Source organism: Oncorhynchus masou, chromosome 28 (assembly GCF_036934945.1).
Source record: "Oncorhynchus masou masou isolate Uvic2021 chromosome 28, UVic_Omas_1.1, whole genome shotgun sequence".
Lineage (NCBI taxonomy): Eukaryota > Metazoa > Chordata > Actinopteri > Salmoniformes > Salmonidae > Oncorhynchus > Oncorhynchus masou.
In genome coordinates, this window is record NC_088239.1 from 74059316 (window position 1) to 74083035 (window position 23720).

Consider the following 23720-nt stretch of genomic DNA (forward strand, 5'->3'; position numbering starts at 1 on the left):
GGCCAGGTGGAATGCTAGCATCCCCCATACCCTAGAGAGGTTAACAAATCCGAGGGGGCCGACGTAAATGACATACTGCTTTCCCGGGAACAGGCCCAGATCCCCGTCATTTACGTCAAGAGAAGGCCGAGAAAAAGGGGCCGGAGGCCGGTCTGCCTTCTGAGAATTCGTAGGCGATCGAATAAACTCCCACTGCCTTCCATTCTGCTAGCAAACGTACAGTCTTTGGAAAATAAAATTGATGGCCAACGCGGAAGATTAAACTACCAACTTGACATTCAAAACTGTAATATCTTATGCTTCATGGAGTTGTGACTGAACGACGACATTATCAACATATAGCTGGCTGGTTATATGCTGTATCGGCAGGATAGGACAGCAGTCTAGTAAGACAAGTGGCGGAAGACTATATATTTTTGTAAATAAGATGGCGCATGATATCTAAAGAAGTTTCGAGGTTTTGCTCGCCTGAGATAACTCTAGGTAGATGGTTTCATCTGTATTTTTCGTAGCTGTCTACATACCACCACAAGCTGATGCTGGCACTAAGATCGTACTAAATTAGCTGTATTCTGCCATAAGCAAACAGGAAACTGCTCACCCTTAGGCGGCGCTCCTAGTGACCGGATGTGGCAGGGCTTGCAAACCATTACAGGCTACAAAGGGAAGCACAGATGAGAGCTGCCCAGTGACACGAGCCTACCAGACGAGCTAAACTACTTCTATGCTCACTTCGAGGCAAGTAACACTGAAACATGCATGAGAGCACTATCTGTTCCGGAAGACTGTGTGATCGCGCTCTCCACAGCCAATGTGAGTAAGACCTTTAGACAGGTCAACATTCACAAGGCCGCCGGGCCAGAAGGATTACCAGGACATGTACTGTGTGCTTGTGCTGAACAACTGGCAAGTGTCTTCACTGACATTTTCAACCTCTCCCTGTCCGAGTCTGTAATACCAACATGTTTTAAGCAGACCACCATAGTCCCTGTGCCCAAGAACACTAAGGTAACCTGCCTGAATGACTACCGACCCATAGCACTCACGTCTGTAGCCATGAAGTGCTTTGAAAGGCTGGTCATGGCTCACATCAACAGCATTATCCCAGTAACTCTAGACCCACTCCAATTTGCATACCGCCCTAACAGATCCACAGATGATGCAATCTCTATTGCACTCCACACTGCCCTTTCCCACCTGGACAAAAGGAACACCAATGTGAGAATGCTATTCATTGACTACAGCTCAGCGTTCAACACCATAGTGCCCTCAAAAGCTCATCAACAAGCTAAGGACCCTGGGACTAAACACCTTCCTCTGCAACTGGATCCTGGACTTCCTGACGGGCCGCCCCCAGGTGGTAAGGGTAGGTAACAACACATCCTCCACGCTGATCCTCAACACAGGGGCCCCTCCTGTACTCCCTGTTCACTCATGACTGCACAGCCAGGCACAACTCCAACACCATCATTAAGTTTGCAGATGACACAACAGTGCTAGGACTGATCACAGACAACAATGAGACAGCCTATAGGGAGGAGGTCAGAGACCTGGCTGCCTGGTGCCAGGACAACAACGTCTCCCTCAACGTGATCAAGACAAAGGAGATGATTGTGGACTACGGGAAAAAGAGGACCGAGCACGCCCCCATTCTCATTGACGGGGTTGTAGTGGAGCAGATTGAGAGTTTCAAGTTCCTTGGCGCCCACATCACTAACAAACTAACATGGTCCAAGCACACCAATACAGTCGTGAAGAGGGCACGACAAAACCTATTCCCCCTCAGGAGACTTTTAAATATTTGGCATGGGTCCTCAGCTCCTCAAAAAGTTCTATAGCTGCACCATCGAGAGCATCCGGACTGGTTGCATCACTGCCTGGTACAAAAACCAAGATTTCGTCCCATGTAAATATGGTCTTTTTTGTTTTTGTGTACATTTCATTATATCTGTCTCTTTTTCCATTTTCAAATTAAATATACCTTCCTGCAACTCGCCTCACCCAGTGTGGTACGGATCTGCTATTTTTTAGACCTTATAGCTGAAACCTCCATCAGGAGCTAGCCAGCTAATTAGCTACTAGCTTTTCAGTCATTGTTAGCCACTGCTAGCGGTTTTTACCTTTTAGCTCGAACTTCAGCTGCTTTAGCCTGGATAATACCTGCCAGTCTGCACAGCATGATATCAGCCCTGAGCATATCGGACTGATTCCCCCCCCTCCCCCACTACATCACCGGAATTATCAAGGACCCTATCAGGTACAACCCCAAATCCGTAAACATGGGCACCCTCATAGATATCATCCTGACCAACCTGCCCTCTAAATACACCTCTACTGTTTTCAACCAGGATCTCATCGATCACTGCCTCATTCCCTGCGTCCGTTATGGGTTCGCTGTCAAACGACCACCCCTCATCACTGTCAAGCGCTCCCTAAAACACTTCTAATCGACCTGGCCCGGGTATCCTGGAGGGATATTGACCTCATCGCGTCAGTAGAGGATCCCTGGTTATTCTTTAAAAGTTCTTTCCTCGCCATCTTAAATAAGCATGCCCCTTTCAAAAAATTTAGAACTAAGAACAGATATAGACTCCAGCCACCCTAGTCATAGACTGTTCTCTCTGCTACCGCACGGCAAGCGGTATCGGAGCGCCAAGTCTAGGTCCAAGAGGCTTCTAAACAGCTTCTACCGCCAAGCCATAAAACTCCTGAATATCTAATCAAATGGCTACCCAAGTATTTACATAGCCCCATCCCTCTTTTACACCGCTGCTAAGCTGCTGTTATCATCTATGCATAGTCACTTTAATAACTCTACCTACATGTACATATTACCTCAATTGACTCTGTACCGGTACCCTCTGTATATAGTCACGCTATTGTTATTTTACTGCTGCTCTTTAATTATTTGTTACTTTTGTTTCTTATTTTTATTTTTTTAACTGCATTGTTGCTTAGGAACTCGTAAGTAAGGTCTTCACTGTTGTGTTCGGCGCATGGGTCTAATACGATTAGATTTTTTTTTATTACCTCAGGAACCACAGCTCCTCATTTACTCAAGTGTTTCCTTTATTTTGGCAGTTACCTGTAAATGTGTGTACTTGTTGCAGTGTGTTCTAAGCCACCTCAGGCTTTGTATCATAGGATACAAAGTAATGCGTTTTGACTAAGAAACAACTGACACAGAAGTGGGTGCATACTGTGGAAAAAAGTGTGGATAAAGAGGAGTCCCAGATTTCATTCATACACCACTCCCTAGCATACTACTCGCCAATGTCCAGTCTCTTGACAAGAAGGTTGATGAAATCCGAGCAAGAGTTGCCTTCCAGAGAGACATCAGAGACTGTAACGTTCTTTGCTTCACGGAAACATGGCTCACTCGAGACACGCTATCGGAGTCGGTGCAGCCAACTGGTTTCTTCACGCATCGCGCCGACAGCATCTTTCTGGTAAGAAGAGGGGCGGGGGGGTATACCTTATGATTAACGAGTCGTGGTGTGATCCTAACAACATACAGGAACTCAAGTCCTTCTGTTCACCTGACCTAGAATTCCTCACAATCAAATGTCGAACAGAATACAAACAGTGTAGCTATTCCCCCCGCAAGGCAATCAAACAAGCTAAGCGTCAGTATAGAGACAAAGTAGAGTTGCAATTCAACGGCTCAGACACGAGGTATGTGGCAGGCTCTACAGTCAATCATGGATTACAAAAAGAAAACCAGCCCCGTCACGGACCAGGATGTCTTGCTCCCAGACAAACTAAACAACTTCTTTGCTCGCTTTGAGGACAATACAGTGCCACTGACACTGCCCGCTACCAAAACCTGCGGACTCTCCTTCACTGCAGCCGAGTAAAACATTTAAACGTGTTAACCCTCGCAAGGCTGCAGGCCCAGACAGCATCCCCAGCCGCGTCCTCAGAGCATGCGCAGACCAGCTGGCTGGTGTGTTTACGGACATATTCAATCAATCCTTGTCCCAGTCTGCTGTCCTCACATGCTTCAGGAGGGCCACCATTGTTCCTGTTGCCAAGAAAGCTAAGGTAACTGAGCTAACGACTACCGCCCCGTAGCACTCATTTCTGTCATCATGAAGTGCTTTGAGAGACTAGTCAAGGACCGTATCACCTACAGCCTACCTGACACCCTAGACCCATTCCAATTTGCTTACCGCCCCAATAGGTCCACAGACGACTCAATCGCAACCACACTGCACACTGCCATAACTCATCTGGAGAAGAGGAAGACCTATGTGAGAATGCTGTTCATCGACTACAGCTCAGCATTTAACACCATAGTACCCTCCAAACTCTCGACCCTGCCCTGTGCAACTGGGTAATGGACTTCCTGATGAGCCGCCCCCAGGTGGTGAGGGTAGGTAACAACATCAACCCGCTGATCCTCAACACGGGCCCCACAAGGGTGCGTTCTGAGCCCTCTCCTGTACTCTCTGTTCACCCACGACTGCGTGGCCATGCACGCCTCCAACTCAATCATCAAGTTTGCGGACGACACTACAGTGGTAAGCTTGATTACCAACAACAACGAGACGGCCTACAGGGAGGAGGTGAGGGCCCTCGGAGTGTGGTGTCAGAAAAGTAACCTCACACTCAACGTCAACAAAACAAAGGAGATGATCTTGGACTTCAGGAATCTGCAGAGGGAGCACCCCCCTATCTACATCGACGGGACAGTAGTGGAGAGGGTAGAACGTTTTATTAAGTTCCTCGGCGTACACATCACGGACAAACTGAATTGGTCCACCCACACAGACAGCGTGGTGAAGAAGGCGCAGCAGCGCCTTTTGAACCTCAGGAGGCTGAAGAAATTTGGCTTGTCACCAAAAGCACTCACAAACTTTTACAGATGCACATCCTGTTGGGCTGTATCACCGCCTGGTACGGCAACTGCTCTGCCCACAACCGTAAGGCTCTCCAGAGGGTAGCATCACCAGGGGAAAACTACCTACTCTCCAGGACATCTACGCCACCCGATGTCACAGGAAGGCCATAAAGATCATCAAGGACAACAACCACCCGAGCCACTGCCTGTTCACCCCGCTATCATCCAGAAGGCAAGGTCAGTACAGGTGCATCAAAGCACGGACCGAGAGACTGAAAAACAGCTTCTATCTCAAGGCCATCAGACTGTTAAACAGCCACCACTAACAATGAGTGGCTGCTGCCAACACACTGACTCAACTCCAGCCACGTTAATAATTGAAAAATTGATTTAAAAAATGTATCACTAGCCACTTTAAACAACGGCACTTAATATAATATTTACGGACCCTACATTACTCATATCATATGTACATACTGTACTCGATACCATCTACTGCATCTTGCCTATGCCGTTCTGTACCATCATTCATTCATATATCTTTATGTACATATACTTTATCCTTTTACACTTGTGTGTATAAGGTAGTTGTTGTGGAATTGTTAGGTTAGATTACTCGTTGGTTATTACTGCATTGTCGGAACTAAAAGCACAAGCATTTCGCTACACTCGCATTAACATCTGCTAACCATGTGTATGTGACAAATAAAATTTGATTTGATTTTAATGCCCTAGTCTTTGAAGTTATGCTGTTGTCTAAAAAAAAAAAAAAAAAATTGCCCAACCCCCCCCCCCCCCTTTAGTTTGTGTACTTTACTGTATTTATACTTGGTATATCACTTTTCAAAAAAGTTTTTTATTTTTTATTTATTTATTTTTATCACTGGATGACATCTTTAACAACGCTAACACTTGCTGTGTTTTCCCCTGACCCTTGATCTCTAATGGATATGAGGCAGATGGTCTTGGGGAGTAGGCTGACTGCGTATGGTGGGGGGCACGCTAAGGAGGTCAGCGAGAGGGGGTGTGTCCCTGTGGAATCACTCGATTTGGACCTGGCCTGATGCAAAACAGATTCCCTCTCCTGCTCTTCTTCTTCCTCCTCTACCCTTCTTCCTCATCTACCCTTCTTCTTCCTCTACCGCTCTTCTCCTTTTCTCAGTCCTTTTCACCTCAAACCATTTTTTCCCACTAAATCAAATCCAACTTCATTTACACATTAAACATTACTGTACACTTTACAATTTAAAACCACCTTTCTCCCGCTCCCAGTCTACTTCACCCTCCCCCTCTCTCTCTTACACCTCTCATGCCTCCCCCAACCCCTCAATCCCCTCCCAGTTTTTGTGCCAATGGAATGTCCACATTCCTCAAGTCCTCGGGGCGTGATGTTATGGGGGGATGCCATGAGGATGGGAGGTCTGGAAGGAGATAGAAAATATATGCAATATATTTCATTTAGTTATTTGATTTAGTGCCAACAATGCCATTTCAGTGGAAAATCTTTCTGCTCCGCTCTCTCTCTGTGTGTGTGTGTGTTTAGTATGTTTTATGGTTGTACATTGTGGGGAATAGTATGTTGGAACATTTTGTTAGGTGGAAAGAATATAAACTGTCCTTAGTCTTCAGTGGAAACATCCTCATTCGTTCTCACTCCACTTTTGCATACCCATGTTGCTTTAGGTTTAGTGTCTCTTATGTGTGTTTTATTTTTTATTTTTTTATTTTACTAGGCAAGTCAGTTAAGAACAAATTCTTGGTTGATAGGCTATTTGTCTGCCGAGGGAGGAGGTCAGAGACCTGAGAGACCAGTGTAGACATTGTTAATGTTGTAAATGACATTTGTAGCTGGAAACAGCAGATTTTTTATGGAATATCTACATATTCCATTCAAAGAAATCAGACGTTTCCAGCTACAATAGCCATTTACAATATTAACCATGTCTACACTGTATATCTGATCAATTTGATGTGATTTTAATGGACAACAAATTTGCTTTTCTTCAAAAACAAGGACATTTCTAAGTGACCCCAAACTTTTGAATGGTAGTGTACATTTACAGTTAATTCCCATAATTTCTCATCTCAATGGTTGTTTGGTTACCATAATTTCTAGTAGTGCATTCAATATATTATTATTATTATTATTACAGTCTTTTACAGTTCTCATTGTCGGAGTGGACACGTTGTTTGCAGAGCGCACAAGCTACGCTACACTTGTGAGAAACAAGTTTTGATTTATTTCATTCCAATTTACGAGTTGTCAGTGTATTAATTGTTTTGTTTGGAGCACCCCTGTCAATGTTGAGTAAGAACGCACACCTGATTACGCATAGAAGTTGGCCTAGGCTACCTTCCTGCTGGACCAAGTTGATAGTTGATGCAATGTTTCGAGTTGCTTTGTATATATTTATTTCACCTTTATTTAACCAGGTAGGCCAGTAGAGAACAAGTTCTCATTTACAACTGTGACCTGGCCAAGATAAAGCAAAGCAGTGTGACAAAAACAACAGAGTTACAAATAAACAAACATACAGTCAATAACACAATAGAAAATCTAAGTACAGTAGGTGCAAATGTAGAAGATTAGGGAGGTAAGGGAATAAATAGCCCATAGAGGGAAAATAATTGAGGTAGTTGGGTGTGCTATTTACAGATTGGCTGTGTACAGGTACAGTGATCGGTATGCTGCTCTGACAGCTGATGCTTAAAGTTAGAGAGGGAGATATAAGACTCCAGTGATATAAGTCTTCAGTGATTTTGCATTTCGTTCCAGTCATTGGCAGCAGAGAACTCGAAGGAAAGGCAGCCAAAGGAAATGTTGGCTTTGGGGATGACCAGTAAAATATACCTGTTGGAGCACGTGCTACGGGTGGGTGTTGCTATTTTGACCAGTGAGCTGAGATAAGGCGGGGCTAGCAAAGACTTATAGATGACCTGGAGCCAGTGGGTTTGTCGACGAATATGTAGCGAGGGCCAGCCAACGAGAGCATACAGGTCGCAGTGGTGGGTAATATATGTGGCTGTGATTAGACTACATCCAGTTTGCTGAGGAGAGTGTTGGAGGCTATTTTGTAAATGACATCACCGAAGTCAAGGATCGGTAGGATGGTCAGTTTTACGGGGGTATGTTTGGCTGCATGGGTGAAAGAGGCTTTGTTGCGAAATAGGAAGTCAATTCTAGATTTAACTTTGGATTGGAGATGCTTAATGTGAGACTGGAAGGAGAGTTTATAGTCTAGTCCGACACCTCGGTATTTATAGTTGTCCACATATTCTAAGTCAGAACCGTCTAGAGTAGTGATGCTTGTTGGGCGGGTGGGCAGGTGCGGGCAGCGATCGGTTGAAGAGCATGCATTTAGTTTTACTTGCATTTAAGAGCAGTTGGAGGCCACGGAAGGAGTGTTGTACAGCATTGAAGCTTATTTGGAGGTTTGTTAACACAGTGTCAAAAGGGCCAGATGCATACAGAATGGTGTCGTCTGTGTAGAGGTGGATCAGAGAATCATCAGCAGCAAGAGCGACATCATTGATATATACAGAGAAAATAGTTGGCCCGAGAATTTACCCCTGTGGCACCCCCATTGAGACTGCCAGAGGTCCGGACAACAGGCCCTCTGATTTGACACACTGACCTCTATCTGAGAAGTAGTTTGTGAACCAGGCGAGGCAGTCATTTGAGAAACCAAGGCTATTGAGTCTGCCGAGAAGAATGCGGTGATTGACAGTCGAAAGCCTTGGCCAGGTCGATGAAGACGGCTGCACAGTTCTGTCTTTTGTCGATGGCGGTTATGATATTGTTTAGGACCTTGAGCGTGGCTGAGGTGCACCCATGACCAACTCGAAAACCAGATTGCATAGTGGAGAAGGTAAGGTGGGATTCGAAATGGTCGGTGATCTGTTTGTTCACTTGGCTTTTGAAGATTTTAGGAAGGCAGGGCAGGATGGATATACAGTTGAAGTCAGAAGTTTACATACACTTAGGTTGGAGTCATTAAAACTCGGTTTTCAACCACTCCACAAATTTCTTGTTAACAAACTATAGTTTTGGCAAGTCGTTTAGGTCATCTACTTTCTGCATGAAACACAACATTTTTCCAACAATTGTTTACAAACAGATTATTTCACCTATAATTCACTCTCTCACAATTCCAGTGGGTTAGAAGTTTACATACACTAAATTGACTGTGCCTTTAAACAGCTTGGAAAATTCCATAAAATGATATCATGGCTTTAGAAGCTTCTGATTGGCTAAATGACATCTTTTGAGTCGATTGGATGTGTACCTGTGGATGTTTTTCAAGGCTTACCTTCAAACTCAGTGCCTCTTTGCTTGACATCTTTTGATTTTCCCATGAAATCAGCCAAGACCTCAGAAAAATAATTGTAGACCTCCACAAGTCTGGTTCATCCTTGGGAGCAATTTCCAAACTCCTGAAGGTGCCATGTTCATCTGTACAAACAATAGTATGCAAGTACAAACACCATGGGACCACGCAGCCGTCATACTGCTCAGAAAGTAGACACTTTCTGTCTCTTAGAGATGAACTGAAATACCTTATTTATATAAGTATTCAGACCCTTTGATATGAGACTCGAAATTGAGCTCAGGTGCATCCTGTTGCCGTTGATCATCCTTGGGATGTTTTTACAACTTGACTGGAGTCCACCTGTGGTAAATTCAAGTGATTGGACATGATTTGGAAAGGCACACACCTGTCTATACAAGGTCCCACAATTGACAGTGCATGTCAGAACAAAAACCAAGCCATGAAGTTGAAGGAATTGTCTGTAGAGCTCCGAAACACGACTGTGTCGAGGCACAGATCTGGAAAAGGCTACCAAAACATTTCTGCAGCATTGCAGGTTCCCAAGAACACCGTGGCCTCCATCATTCTTAAATGGAAGAAGTTTGGAACCACTAAGACTCTTCCTAGAGCTGGCTGCCCGGCCAAACTAAGCAGTTGGGGGGGGAAGGACCTTGGTCAGGGAGTTGACCAAGAACCCGATGGTCACTCTGACAAAGCTCCAGAGTTTCTCTGTGGAGATGGGAGTACCTTCCAGAAGGACGACCAATCAGGCCTTTATGGTGGAGTGGCCAGACAGAAGCCACTCCTCAGTAAAAGGCACATGACAGCCCGCTTGGAGTTTGCCAAAAGGCACCTAAAGGACTCTCAGACCATGAGAAACAAGATTATCTGGTCTGATGAAACCAATATTTAACTCTTTGGCCTGAATGCCAAGTGTCACGTCTGGAGGAAACCTGGCATCATCCCTACGTTGAAGCATGTTGGTGGCAGCATCATGCTGTGGGGACTGGGAGACTAGTCAGGATCGAGGGGAAAGATGACTGGAACAAAGTACAGAGAGATCCTTGATGAAAGCCTACTCCAGAGTACTCAGGACCTCAGACTGGGGCGAAGGTTTACTTTCCTACAGGACAACAACCCTAAGCACACAGCCGAGACAACGCATGAGAGGCTTCAGGATAAGTCTCTGAATGTCCTTGAGTGGCCCAGCCAGAGCCTGGACTTGAACCCGATCAAACATCTCTGGAGAGACCTGAAAATAGCTGTGCAGCGACGCTCCCCATCCAATCTGACAAAGTTTGATAGGATCTGCAGAGAATAATGGGAGAAACTCCCAAAATACAGTTGTGCCAAGCTTGTAGCGTCATACCAAAGAAGACTCAAGGTTGTAATCGCTGCCAAAAGTAAATGTACTGAGTAAAGGGTCTGAATTCTTATGTACATGTGATATTTCTGTTTTTTTATTTGTAATAAATTTGCAAAAATGTATAAACCTGTTTTTGCTTTGTCATTATGAGGCATCGTGTGTAGATTGACAGGATTTAAAAAATATATATATATTAGAATAAGGCTGTAACATAGCAAAATGTGGAAAATGTCAAGGGGTCTGTATACTTTCCAAATGCACTGTATTAGCCTTGTTGATGTTTTAAATGTTTAAGTTGAAATGTAGCTGGAATAGCGGAGGCAGTGCTCCTGTTGTCTGTGCTGCCTTCCGGTAACTCTGTGCTTCTAAATCAGTAGTTGTATAGTAAGAGTAAGCTGTTAAAAAACATTAACTTGCTTGACCATGCTGCAGGTGATATAACTGTTTGTTACATGCAGTATTTGCTTTGTGGACTTCAGAGGACAGATGTTGCTCTACAGTTTTGTGATAAAACAAGCCTATGTGTAGTTGAATTTATTCTGCCACTGTTGTCTTTTTGTTGTCACGGCCTTATTGTTTACCATGGTGGCGTATGAACGAATGGGTTATAGAGCAAACAACGCAATTATCACACCATAGGTTGTAATATGGCTTTTCACTGGCTTGGCTTCCTCTCTGATTTGGCCCATATACCGCTACTGTACTTAACAGGGTTGGTAGACAGTGCACATCGTGTTACAGCAGGTTACTAGCTTTCTGCTTCTCCTCCTCACAGGAATCTGCTCACCTGGTCGCCATGACTACACAATCTCAGACGAACACACACTCTGATTCACACTTACACACATACAGTCACATGGAAGGCATGGAAAGATTGATATCAGTCCATTACAGTATGTTGAACCATACATCCACTTTAGTCCAGGAGAGGAGGTGCTGATGGACTTTTTTTTCTTTCTGCTTTTCAGCTTTAATTCTGTCTGATTTATTTTCTGAACCTTTCATAACACTGTCCTTCTCTCCTGGTTTCCTTTCCTACTTCCTACCAATCGCAGAGTTCAGACCAGGTCGCCTTGACCAATGCCACTATATTGGATGGCAGCAGGGGCGGGCCCAACGATTCCCTGGCCAACTCATTGGGCTCTGTGGCCATCTGTCTTCCTCCTCCTGAGACCACTTCTCTTCTAACTGACTCTCTCCTCCGCACCTCGGCAGTGGTGAGCTGACGGGCGGGAGGACGGACAGACAGACAGACAGACAGACAGACAGACAGACGGACAATAACAGGGAGATATGTTTCAGTAATAAGGAGTCATTTTAAGGTGGATGCCCGTCAGACAATAACATTGTTGGTGACTCATTGATTTCCAGGACCATTTATCTTGTCATACCAGTAATCACAAAGCATCTAAACTGTGGACCATAGTGAAAGATTTCCTCCTGTTTTGGAGATTCTTGACTACTGCTTATTGTATTATCCTGACTGATTGTAGTTGTGGATCTAAATGGAACCCATAGAACTTTTGACTGTGTTTCACCTGTTCACCGTCATGTGTAACAGACACACATTATACTGAAATACTGTACACTCATTAAACACTAATCATGTACACCAATGCCACCTGGTGGCCAATTATTGACACATCCAACCATACAACTCAAGGTAGAAGTGCTTCTCCATACCTCACCGTAGCCCTGAGTTTGCTGTCCCCGCAGTATGTTCTATGCTAAATTATTCTTCTCTTCCCATAGAGCATCGACGAGGGTGGCGAGGGCGAGTATGTCAACCTGTACTCATCCAGCCAGGCCAATGGGGAGCTGCCTCCCTGCCTCAGAGTAAGTAACTAATGCACTCAACCTAGTAGGATTGTCAGGATACTACAATACTCGATTTTCCATGGCAAAAAAATGAAAGCACAAAGCAGACTAAACTCGTTGATCCTTTAAACACCTGCTTTATGCCAAACGTCTTGTGCTAAAGCTTGGGAAAATAAACACGTGACTACGTAAGGCAGTTTAGGACTGTTTTCTTGAAGAAATTACAGCTCTAGGATCAGATTATTGCAACAATACTAACTGTAACCATTAAGGGGATGAGCAAATATCTGTATCAGTGTTTATTGACAACTTCTATCTATTACATTAGGGGTAGCTAACTCCATTATACTCTTTTGATGGAGACAGCCTTTGTGTAAATTATGTGTTGGTGTTCCATGATTCCTGCTCCTCAACCTACCTTGATAGAGCTTACTCTGCCCCTCACAGCCAATTGCTGCTGACGATGTCATTCAAGACCCCGCCCCACAAATGCACTCCTCCAATAGCAAGGAGGCTCTGGACAAGGACAGGTATGGGATAAAGTGACCGTTCAGGTCACATTGCATAAACACTCCCTCTCCGCTTCAGGCGTAATATCTTTACTTGATCTGATGATCCTAGAAGGTGAAACAGCAATTGAATGAAATGGATACTGATTAATGACCAATGCTAGGTCTATGTAAGCATAGAGAGAGAATTACTAGAAGAAACTAAGCCCCTTCTGACCAGTGCAATTTGCATGGAACATTTATCATGGGTAACAATTTTATTCTAGGTAATCATTCGATGTCTATGTATGTAAGTTTAGGTAAACAGACCTAATGGTGCTTCTATCGGTCTTTCTGTCAGCAGGAGGCAGAAGTCGACAGACTCGGTCCAGAGCGATGAGGAGGAAGTGGATGAGCTCTCTCTCATCGACCACAAAGAGATCATGTCCCGGATAACACTCAAACAGGAGGTAATGCTGCCCTCATTCATGACTGAACTAACATTATTACCCATGTCTATTAGCTAAGTAAGCATTGTCTCTAGAAAGCTTGTGGTTGTCTTTGGCTATAATTTATTTAAATGCTACTTTGTTCATGTTACATACTGTATGTGAAACTCTGACATAAGAAACCTTCACACTGGTGATATTCGCATTGCACTCATATTCCTTCTTTCTCTTAGTCTACTACTGACCTCTAGAGGAACTGCAGGGGATGTTTCTCTATTAAAATTCCCCTTCCTTTTTGGTGCAGTCTGACAGGTGTGTGTGTGTGTGTGTGTGTGTGTGTGTGTGTGTGTGTGTGTGTGTGTGTGTGTGTGTGTGTGTGTGTGTGTGTGTGTGTGTGCATTCTGCAAGGTCAGAGAAAGAGAGAGGGAGAGAGAGGTCTGGTTAAACAACAAAGGACAACTGTAGTATTGTTGGGGATCTGTCTGCTTGTGTGATCAGTGTATGTCCTGCGTATAGCAGCCCTCTCTCTCTCCCCCCTACTCTCTCATTCTCGCTCTCTCGTCAGTGGAGCTGGTGCAGGGCTTCGAGGGAGAGAGAGCATGGATTGAGAGGAGAGAGCTGCATTTTGGACTAGACTGCATTCCTGCCTTAATCCTTATAAAATCTCTCCCTAACCCTCTTTCTCTATCTCTCCATCTGCCTCGCTCCCCTCTCTCCCCTCTCCTTTCTCCATCTGCCTCATCCCTCTCTATCGATCTGCCTTGCCTCCCTCCTGTCTCTCTCTCTCGCGCTGCTCTCTTTTTCTCCATCTATTCATCTCTCCCTTCATCTCTCTCGTTCTCTCTTTCTCTCAGAATGATGATGGACCTGATGTGCGTGCTGGATCAGGGGATATTCTGTTAGTCCACGCCACAGAGACAGACCGCAAAGGTAGGTAGCGTTTATCACCGTTCGACATCAGCCCCTATTAAAATGTGTGTTACTGTGGTTCTGGGTCAGTGGCACAGTTTGTGTGTGTGTATCGTAGATGTCGTTCAAACCAGAGGGATCTGATCACGCTTTTTGTCTGTTAAATTGGTCTACAGTGAAATGTTAAGTTGTAGAATAGCTACAGTATGTCTTGACTTACAGCATGTCTTGACCAGCTTATTTCTCTGAATATCAGAGGTTACCAGACGTGTCCCATCAATTCATGTCATCCATGTTCTCTAAAGTTGAGATGATCCATTGTTAGTTGTCAACCTCGGATGATTTGGGGTGGACTTTTAAAGGGGTGGTGTTCTCCTCTGCTCCCTTCCAGATCTGGTGTTGTACTGTGAGGTCTTCCTGACCACATACAGGACTTTCATCAGCCCAGAGGACCTCATTAAGAAGCTCCACTACAGATATCCTTTTTTGGTCGCCACCAGCTAGAATATTGTTTGTTGGAATACTAACAACTGAATGGATTTGGCTTGTGGTGATGAGATAAATACAGAAAAGGTGTGTAGGTAAACGTGATTGTGCCCCTACTATGTTGACACCTAAAGTGACTTCTGTGAATGTGGGACGTAATACTTGAGAGTGCAGGTCATTTCTTTGTTCTCCTTGACCATGGACCACATACACCAGGTTCTGTCACAGTCCAGACACGTTTAAGAAGCGGGTCAGCAAGAACACCTTCTTTGTGCTCGTTAGACTGGTGGACGAACTGTGGTGAGTATGGATGGACATATTCTATAGAATCCATATAGTACCTTACTCAGACTCTCAGTACAGCCACATATTGTATACAGTACCTTACTCAGACTCTCAGTACAGCCACATATTATATACAGTACCTTACTCAGACTCTCAGTACAGCCACATATTGTATACAGTACCTTACTCAGACTCTCAGTACAGCCACATATTATATACAGTACCTTACTCAGACTCTCAGTACAGCCACATATTATATACAGTACCTTACTCAGACTCTCAGTACAGCCACATATTATATACAGTACCTTACTCAGACTCTCAGTACAGCCACAGAAGTGGCTTTTCACTGTTTCATCTCCAGTCCTTCTAGGCAGTAGATAGCCCTGTGGATCCAACAGAATAGAAATTACTTCCAAAGAGTGTGTTGGAAGCAGACAACCCTCAATGTTAACTTACATTACATCATTACATTTAAGTCATTTAGCAGACGCTCTTATCCAGAGCGACTTACAAATTGGTGAATTCACCTTCTGACATCCAGTGGAACAGCCACTTTACAATAGTGCATCTAAATCATTTAAGGGGGGGGGGGTGAGAAGGATTACTTATCCTATCCTAGGTATTCCTTGAAGAGGTGGGGTTTCAGGTGTCTCCGGAAGGTGGTGATTGACTCCGCTGTCCTGGCGTCGTGAGGGAGTTTGTTCCACCATTGGGGGGCCAGAGCAGCGAACAGTTTTGACTGGGCTGAGCGGGAACTGTACTTCCTCAGTGGTAGGGAGGCGAGCAGGCCAGAGGTGGATGAACGCAGTGCCCTTGTTTGGGTGTAGGGCCTGATCAGAGCCTGGAGGTACTGCGGTGCCGTTCCCCTCACAGCTCCGTAGGCAAGCACCATGGTCTTGTAGCGGATGCGAGCTTCAACTGGAAGCCAGTGGAGAGAGCGGAGGAGCGGGGTGACGTGAGAGAACTTGGGAAGGTTGAACACCAGACGGGCTGCGGCGTTCTGGATGAGTTGTAGGGGTTTAATGGCACAGGCAGGGAGCCCAGCCAACAGCGAGTTGCAGTAATCCAGACGGGAGATGACAAGTGCCTGGATTAGGACCTGCGCCGCTTCCTGTGTGAGGCAGGGTCGTACTCTGCGGATGTTGTAGAGCATGAACCTACAGGAACGGGCCACCGCCATGATGTTGGTTGAGAATGACAGGGTGTTGTCCAGGATCACGCCAAGGTTCTTAGCGCTCTGGGAGGAGGACACAATGGAGTTGTCAACCGTGATGGCGAGATCATGGAACGGGCAGTCCTTCCCCGGGAGGAAGAGCAGCTCTGTCTTGCCGAGGTTCAGCTTGAGGTGGTGATCCGTCATCCACACTGATATGTCTGCCAGACATGCAGAGATGCGATTCGCCACCTGGTCATCAGAAGGGGGAAAGGAGAAGATTAATTGTGTGTCGTCTGCATAGCAATGATAGGAGAGACCATGTGAGGTTATGACAGAGCCAAGTGACTTGGTGTATAGCGAGAATAGGAGAGGGCCTAGAACAGAGCCCTGGGGGACACCAGTGGTGAGAGCGCGTGGCGAGGAGACAGATTCTCGCCACGCCACCTGGTAGGAGCGACCTGTCAGGTAGGACGCAATCCAAGCGTGGGCCGCACCGGAGATGCCCAACTCGGAGAGGGTGGAGAGGAGGATCTGATGGTTCACAGTATCGAAGGCAGCCGATAGGTCTAGAAGGATGAGAGCAGAGGAGAGAGAGTTAGCTTTAGCAGTGCGGAGCGCCTCCGTGATACAGAGAACAGCAGTCTCAGTTGAATGACTAGTCTTGAAACCTGACTGATTTGGATCAAGAAGGTCATTCTGAGAGAGATAGCGGGAGAGCTGGCCAAGGACGGCACGTTCAAGAGTTTTGGAGAGAAAAGAAAGAAGGGATACTGGTCTGTAGTTGTTGACATCGGAGGGATCGAGTGTAGGTTTTTTCAGAAGGGGTGCAACTCTCGCTCTCTTGAAGACGGAAGGGACGTAGCCAGCGGTCAGGGATGAGTTGATGAGCGAGGTGAGGTAAGGGAGAAGGTCTCCGGAAATGGTCTGGAGAAGAGAGGAGGGGATAGGGTCAAGCGGGCAGGTTGTTGGGCGGCCGGCCGTCACAAGAAGCGAGATTTCATCTGGAGAGAGAGGGGAGAAAGAGGTCAGAGCACAGGGTAGGGCAGTGTGAGCAGAACCAGCGGTGTCGTTTGACTTAGCAAACGAGGATCGGATGTCGTCGACCTTCTTTTCAAAATGGTTGACGAAGTCATCTGCAGAGAGGGAGGGGGGGGAGGGGGAGGAGGATTCAGGAGGGAGGAGAAGGTGGCAAAGAGCTTCCTAGGGTTAGAGGCAGATGCTTGGAATTTAGAGTGGTAGAAAGTGGCTTTAGCAGCAGAGACAGAGGAGGAAAATGTAGAGAGGAGGGAGTGAAAGGATGCCAGGTCCGCAGGGGACGCGAGTTTTCCTCCATTTCCGCTCGGCTGCCCGGAGCTCTGTTCTGTGAGCTCGCAATGAGTCGTCGAGCCACGGAGTGGGAGGGGAGGACCGAGCCGGCCTGGAGGATAGGGGACATAGAGAGTCAAAGGATGCAGAAAGGGAAGAGAGGAGGGTTGAGGAGGCAGAATCAGGAGATAGGTTGGAGAAGGTATGAGCAGAGGGAAGAGATGATAGGATGGAAGAGGAGAGAGTAGCGGGGGAGAGAGAGCGAAGGTTGGGACGGCGCGATACCATCCGAGTAGGGGCAGTGTGGGAAGTGTTGGATGAGAGCGAGAGGGAAAAGGATACAAGGTAGTGGTCGGAGACTTGGAGGGGAGTTGCAATGAGGTTAGTGGAAGAACAGCATCTAGTAAAGATGAGGTCGAGCGTATTGCCTGCCTTGTGAGTAGGGGGGAAAGGTGTGAGGGTGAGGTCAAAAGAGGAGAGGAGTGGAAAGAAGGAGGCAGAGAGGAATGAGTCAAAGGTAGACGTGGGGAGGTTAAAGTCGCCCAGGACTGTGAGAGGTGAGCCGTCCTCAGGAAAGGAGCTTATCAAGGCATCAAGCTCATTGATGAACTCTCCGAGGGAACCTGGAGGGCGATAAATGATAAGGATGTTAAGCTTGAAAGGGCTGGTAACTGTGACAGCATGGAATTCAAAGGAGGCGATAGACAGATGGGTAAGGGGAGAAAGAGAGAATGACCACTTGGGAGAGATGAGGATCCCGGTGCCACCACCCCGCTGACCAGAAGCTCTCGGGGTGTGCGAGAACACGTGGGCGGACGAAGAGAGAGCAGTAGGAGTAGCAGTGTTATCTGTGGTGATCCATGTTTCCGTCAGTGCCAAGAAGTCGAGGGACTGGAGGGAGGCATAGGCTGAGATGAACTCTGCCTTGTTGGCCGCAGATCGGCAGTTCCAGAGGCTACCGGAGACCTGGAACTCCACGTGGGTCGTGCGCGCTGGGACCACCAGATTAGGGTGGCCGCGGCCACGCGGTGTGGAGCGTTTGTATGGTCTGTGCAGAGAGGAGAGAACAGGGATAGATAGACACATAGTTGACAGGCTACAGAAGAGGCTACGCTAATGAAAAGGAGATTGGAATGACAAGTGGACTACACGTCTCAAATGTTCAGAAAGTTAAGCTTACGTAGCAAGAATCTTATTGACTAAAATGATTGAAATGATACAGTACTGCTGGAGTAGGCTAGCTGGCAGTGGCTGCGTTGTTGACTTTGTAGGCTAGCTGGCAGTGGCTGCGATGTTGACACTACACTAATCAAGTCGTTCCGTCGAGTGTAATAGTTTCTACAGTGCTGCTATTCGGGGGCTAGCTGGCTAGCTAGCAGTGTTGATTGCGTTACGTTAAAAGAACGACAATAGCTGGCTAGCTAACCTAGAAAATCGCTCTAGACTACACAAATGTCTTAGATACAAAGACGGCTATGTAGCTAGCTAGCTACGATCAAACAAATCAAACCGTTGTACTGTAATGAAGTGAAATGAAAATGTGATACTACCTGTGGAGCGAAGCGGAAGTTAGTTGAAGTTCTATTCGGTAGAGGTTGGCTAGCTGTTGGCTAGCTAGCTAGCAGCATCTCCTACGTTAAGGACGACAAATAGCTGGCTAGCTAACCTCGGTAAATTAAGATAATCACTCTAAGTCTACACACTCTAAACTACACAATTATCTTGGATACGAAGACAGCAAAGACAACTATGTAGCTAGCTAACACTTCACTAATCGAGTCGTTCAGTTGAGTGTAATAGTTTCTACAGTGCTGGTGGACAGTGGACGTTAGCTAGCTGCTTAGCTAGCTGCTGGGCAGATAGCAGTGTAGACTACGTTAGGACGACGAAATACGATAATTACGCAATTATCTTTGATACAAAGACGGCTATGTAGCTAGCTAAGAAGAAATTGCTAAGATTAGACAAATCAAACCGTTGTACTATAATGAAATGTAATGAAAAATGTAATGAAAAGTTACTTACCTTTCAGTGTTAAGTGAATGAACTTCTCCTCCCTTTAATGTTCTCCTCTCCCCCTTTCCATCAGTCTGGTGGAGTTAACAGAGGACATCCTGAAGCAGCTGATGGACCTGGTGTTCAGGCTGGTGTGTAACGGCGAGCTGAGCCTGGCCCGCGTGCTCCGCAAGAACATCCTGGACAAGGTCTGTCCAACACCACTACCTTCCTTCCCCTAAATTCCTTCACCTCCCTCAACACCTTCACCTCAACACTCTTAGCAGTTGATGTTATTCTTTAATAACACAGACCCCAAAGCAAATCAGGGGGAGGAAAATAGGTTTATTCAAAGAGGATAATGTTATGCTGAGAGGTAGATAGTCATTCCTTCCCTGTCCTCAGTGATTCTCTCCACAGAACAAAGGGACAGGATGTACTTTATCGCCCAGCCCCAGCCTGTGGTTGACCAATTAGAATTCCTTGCAATACACCTGGCCGATGGACAAATAACAAGTGTCCTATTTCAGGTTGGACCAATGAGAACGTGCCACACGTAGCTATGAGTTCAGGACTGACATTCCTAACAGGCGTTGAACTGAAAACCAACTATTTCCATTGATAATTCCCTATTGACGTCAGTACCCTATTGACGTCAGTACCCTGTTGACGTCAGTACCCTGTTGACGTCAGTACCCTGTTGACGTCAGTACCCTGTTGACGTCAGTACCCTGTTGACGTCAGTACCCTGTTGACGTCAGTACCCTGTTGACGTCAGTACCCTGTTGACGTCAGTACCCTGTTGACGTCAGTACCCTGTTGACGTCAGTACCCTATTGACGTCAGTACCCTGTTGACTTTTAGCACTCTTGACCTCTCGTCTTCTGCGTTGTGTATTTACCTTCAACATATTCTTACAACACCGTCACCTCCCTCAACAGTTTCACCTCAACACCTTCACCTACCTCAACAGCTTCACCTCAACACCTTCACATTGTGTTGCACTTAATAAAAGTGCTGTGGTGTATAGATCTACTGTTAATGTCAATTAGACTATTCAGGAAACGCTCTCATTCTGCAGTAGCTTGTGATTGGGAGGCATTTTTAATGGTATGTCTGTAAATGAATTGTTGTTATTGTTTTGAAGGTGGAGCAGAAGAAGCTGCTGCGCTGCACCAACTCCCTCAAGCCGCTGGCCGCCAGGGGCGTGTCCGCCAGGTAGGCGTCAACAAGGGGTTAAGGGTCAGGAGACAATAGGAGGGGCTATGACAACCTCTTCTTGCATTCGTTTGTTCCCATCCATGTTTACTTTCAGTCATTAAGTGGGATTGTGTGTGTGACCACAGGCCCGGAACGCTGCATGACTTCCGCAGCCATGAAATCGCAGATCAGCTCACGCTCCTGGATGCAGAACTTTTCTACAACATCGAGGTAGCAGAGAGCCCTTTACTATCCTTGTTTTGCTTCCAATTCTGATTGTGCTACAGTGATCTAACCCTATATCTCTCCCTCTTCCTCTGTCTCTGCTCAGATTCCTGAGGTGTTGCTTTGGGCCAAGGAACAGAACGAGGAAAAGAGTCCCAATCTGACTCAGTTCACAGAGCACTTTAACAATATGAGCTACTGGTGAGAGCTGGACCTGAGCCTATACTTACAGGCTGTCTATGTATTACATAACTCCCACCAGATAGACCTAATCACTCCTAAGTCACCTAGCTTTTCAATGGCTGTTCAACACCTCAAAATGACAAAAGAAATTACACACACAGTCTCACTTTCTTTCTCACAGAACCCTGTTTGTGTTTGTCCTCTAGGGTGCGCTCTCTAATCATTCAGCAGGAGAAAGGCCAGGACAGAGAGAAGCTGCTCCTCAAGTTCATTAAGATCATGAAGGTGACCAACCTCAACATTCATACAACCACAGCTCTTCCTGTTAACTAAATATATATATATATTTTTTTTTTTTTAACTAGGCAAGTCAGTTAAGAACAAACTCTTATTTACAATGACGGCCTACCCCGACCAAACCCTAATATAACTTACTATACCTAGTTAATGACTAACTCTCTGGACAACTGTTCTTATCCTATTTCTCCTCTTCTTATGTAGCACTTAAGAAAGTTGAACAATTTCAACTCGTACTTGGCAATACTGTCTGCCCTGGACTCAGCCCCCATCCGCAGACTGGAGTGGCAGAAACAGACATCAGAGGTGATTCAAACAGTGGTGTATTAAGTCTAACATACAGATATGTGATATAGGTATAGTAGCTATCCACACTCAAATGTATTTCTATTTCTATGGCATCTCTTTTTAATATACTATGGGTATAACACATTGTGACACACTGTTGGTCTCTCCCAGGGATTGGAGGAATACTGCACTTTGATTGACAGCTCGTCGTCTTTCCGAGTGTACCGGGCAGCTCTGGCCGACGTGGAGCCTCCATGCATCCCATACCTGTAAGTCTGTGTACATGTACACCTGAGCTGGGGGATTTTTCATCACATTGGGTTTTAGTCTACTCTTCATAGGACTGTCTGTCTTTATCTCTCTATTCTTCTCTCCTCTCTAAACACATCCAGCGGTCTAATCCTGCAGGACCTGACCTTCGTCCACCTGGGGAACCCTGATCTCATCGATGGGAAGGTCAACTTCTCTAAGCGCTGGCAGCAGTTCAACATCCTGGACAGCATGAGGCGCTTCCAGCAAGTGTGAGTAGAAAGGTCATCCCAGGAGAAAAGCATCCACAAATCTCCAAACAGATAAATATGGTCTATTTCAGGGATGGGCAACTGGCAGTCCCCCCTTTTGTAGGCTTGCTGAGCCACTGTGGCTCCTTTTTTGTGGCACCCATCAGTTGCCTTCCTTGGTCTATTTTATGTCAATCAATAAGACTACAATAGTCATCCCACGTGAGGTAAGCAGTGAACCAAATCTTATATGAAAACCTTCATATTAACCCCAATACAACAGTAGGTGGACCATTTCCAGCGTTCATATTTATATCGCTTATCCATCAGCATCTAGTTGATCAACTCGTTATGTCTGTCTTTCCGACCCACCCCAGGCATTATGAGCTGAAGCGCAACGACGACATTGTGTGCTTCTTCAACGACTTCAGCGACCACCTGGCCGAGGAGGCGCTGTGGGAGCTCTCACTGAAGATCAAGCCTCGAAACATCACCCGGAGGCGGACAGAGCGCGAAGAGAAGACCTAGGGGGTGTAGGGGCACAGCGTGGTGCCCAAACCCGGGACCAGGTCCCGCCAAGGGACCTCCACTGTGTTAGACACTAACTCCACTTTACTATGGACAGACATTCAGACAGACAGATGGACGGGATAGATGGATGGACACAATCAGTTGGACCTAACTAACTTGGGAAGAGTGACTGACTAGGGCCGTACCAGAGCACATACAGTAGGTTGGAGGAAAAGACTGGTTTAAAATGACTGCACTGCTCTGCTACACTGGGATATTATGGGGGTTTTATGATTGATATGGGATTGTCTCCACCCCGAACTGCTGTTGGCAGGGGAGAAACTCCTAGCCAATGGGAGGAGAGAGGAGAAAGACTTGTATAAGAGACGGCATGTCAGGAGGATGTGGAGATACCGCTCCCTGTCCTCTCCCATTTTAGTGTGTAAGTGTGAGGTGAAAGCTCCTCTACACCCTGATACCAACACCCTATTCCCTTCTCTTCCTCCCTAAATAGTGTGTTGACCATTGGGTCAGCCCCTACTGGCCCCCTGCCCTGACTTCACTTCCCTCCAACATTGAAGGAAGATAAAGTTCCTTGTATCCATGGAATCCTCAGTATTCTGGACTGCAGTCTAGGGAATGAGAATCTGAGGGTTAGTAGAGGTGGACTGGACTTGTAGCCAGTGTGTATTTGGGATATTGTGTATTATTGTTATTATTAATCATGTATGGTTGTGATGTATTATACAGTGCTCCTTTTGTTCTTAAAAAGGATGTTTATTATGCTATTAAGAGAAGCGCTCAGCTTCTACCCAAGTGCCATAATAATGTGCACTCTAAAAAGCAACGCAACAAAGAGAGTGACGAAAGATGCTGTGATCTATATATGTCATATTCAATCATTGTGTGCCATGTTTGAGTGAGAGAACTGCCAGTAGTGTGTGTGTGTGATCTCTGTGTGTGTGATCTCTGTGTGTGTGTGATCTGTGTTTGTGTGCTGTAGTTCTTCATTCTGATTCCTTTGGAATAATCCTGTCATCCTCATCACACTATGCAATAAAACTGCTCAGTTTCTATGCATCACTGTGTATCACCATCTTAAGA

At 45.9% G+C, this 23720-nt stretch overlaps 1 protein-coding gene across 1 annotated transcript in view; it reads left to right on the forward strand.

Annotated features, from left to right (window-relative positions):
* The window catches only part of rapgef1b (Rap guanine nucleotide exchange factor (GEF) 1b), an 85000-nt gene extending 61304 nt beyond the window's left edge, over positions 1-23696 (forward strand). The window contains 16 exon segments of the mRNA XM_064943266.1: positions 11566-11736; positions 12272-12355; positions 12785-12867; positions 13190-13295; positions 14129-14204; positions 14575-14659; positions 14877-14969; positions 19508-19622; positions 20561-20631; positions 20760-20844; positions 20945-21039; positions 21228-21306; positions 21523-21624; positions 21778-21875; positions 21999-22127; positions 22484-23696. Of these exon segments, the coding sequence (XP_064799338.1) occupies positions 11566-11736; positions 12272-12355; positions 12785-12867; positions 13190-13295; positions 14129-14204; positions 14575-14659; positions 14877-14969; positions 19508-19622; positions 20561-20631; positions 20760-20844; positions 20945-21039; positions 21228-21306; positions 21523-21624; positions 21778-21875; positions 21999-22127; positions 22484-22634 (1623 nt within the window). The 3' untranslated portion in view covers positions 22635-23696.
* Positions 23697-23720: the final 24 nt, after the last annotated feature.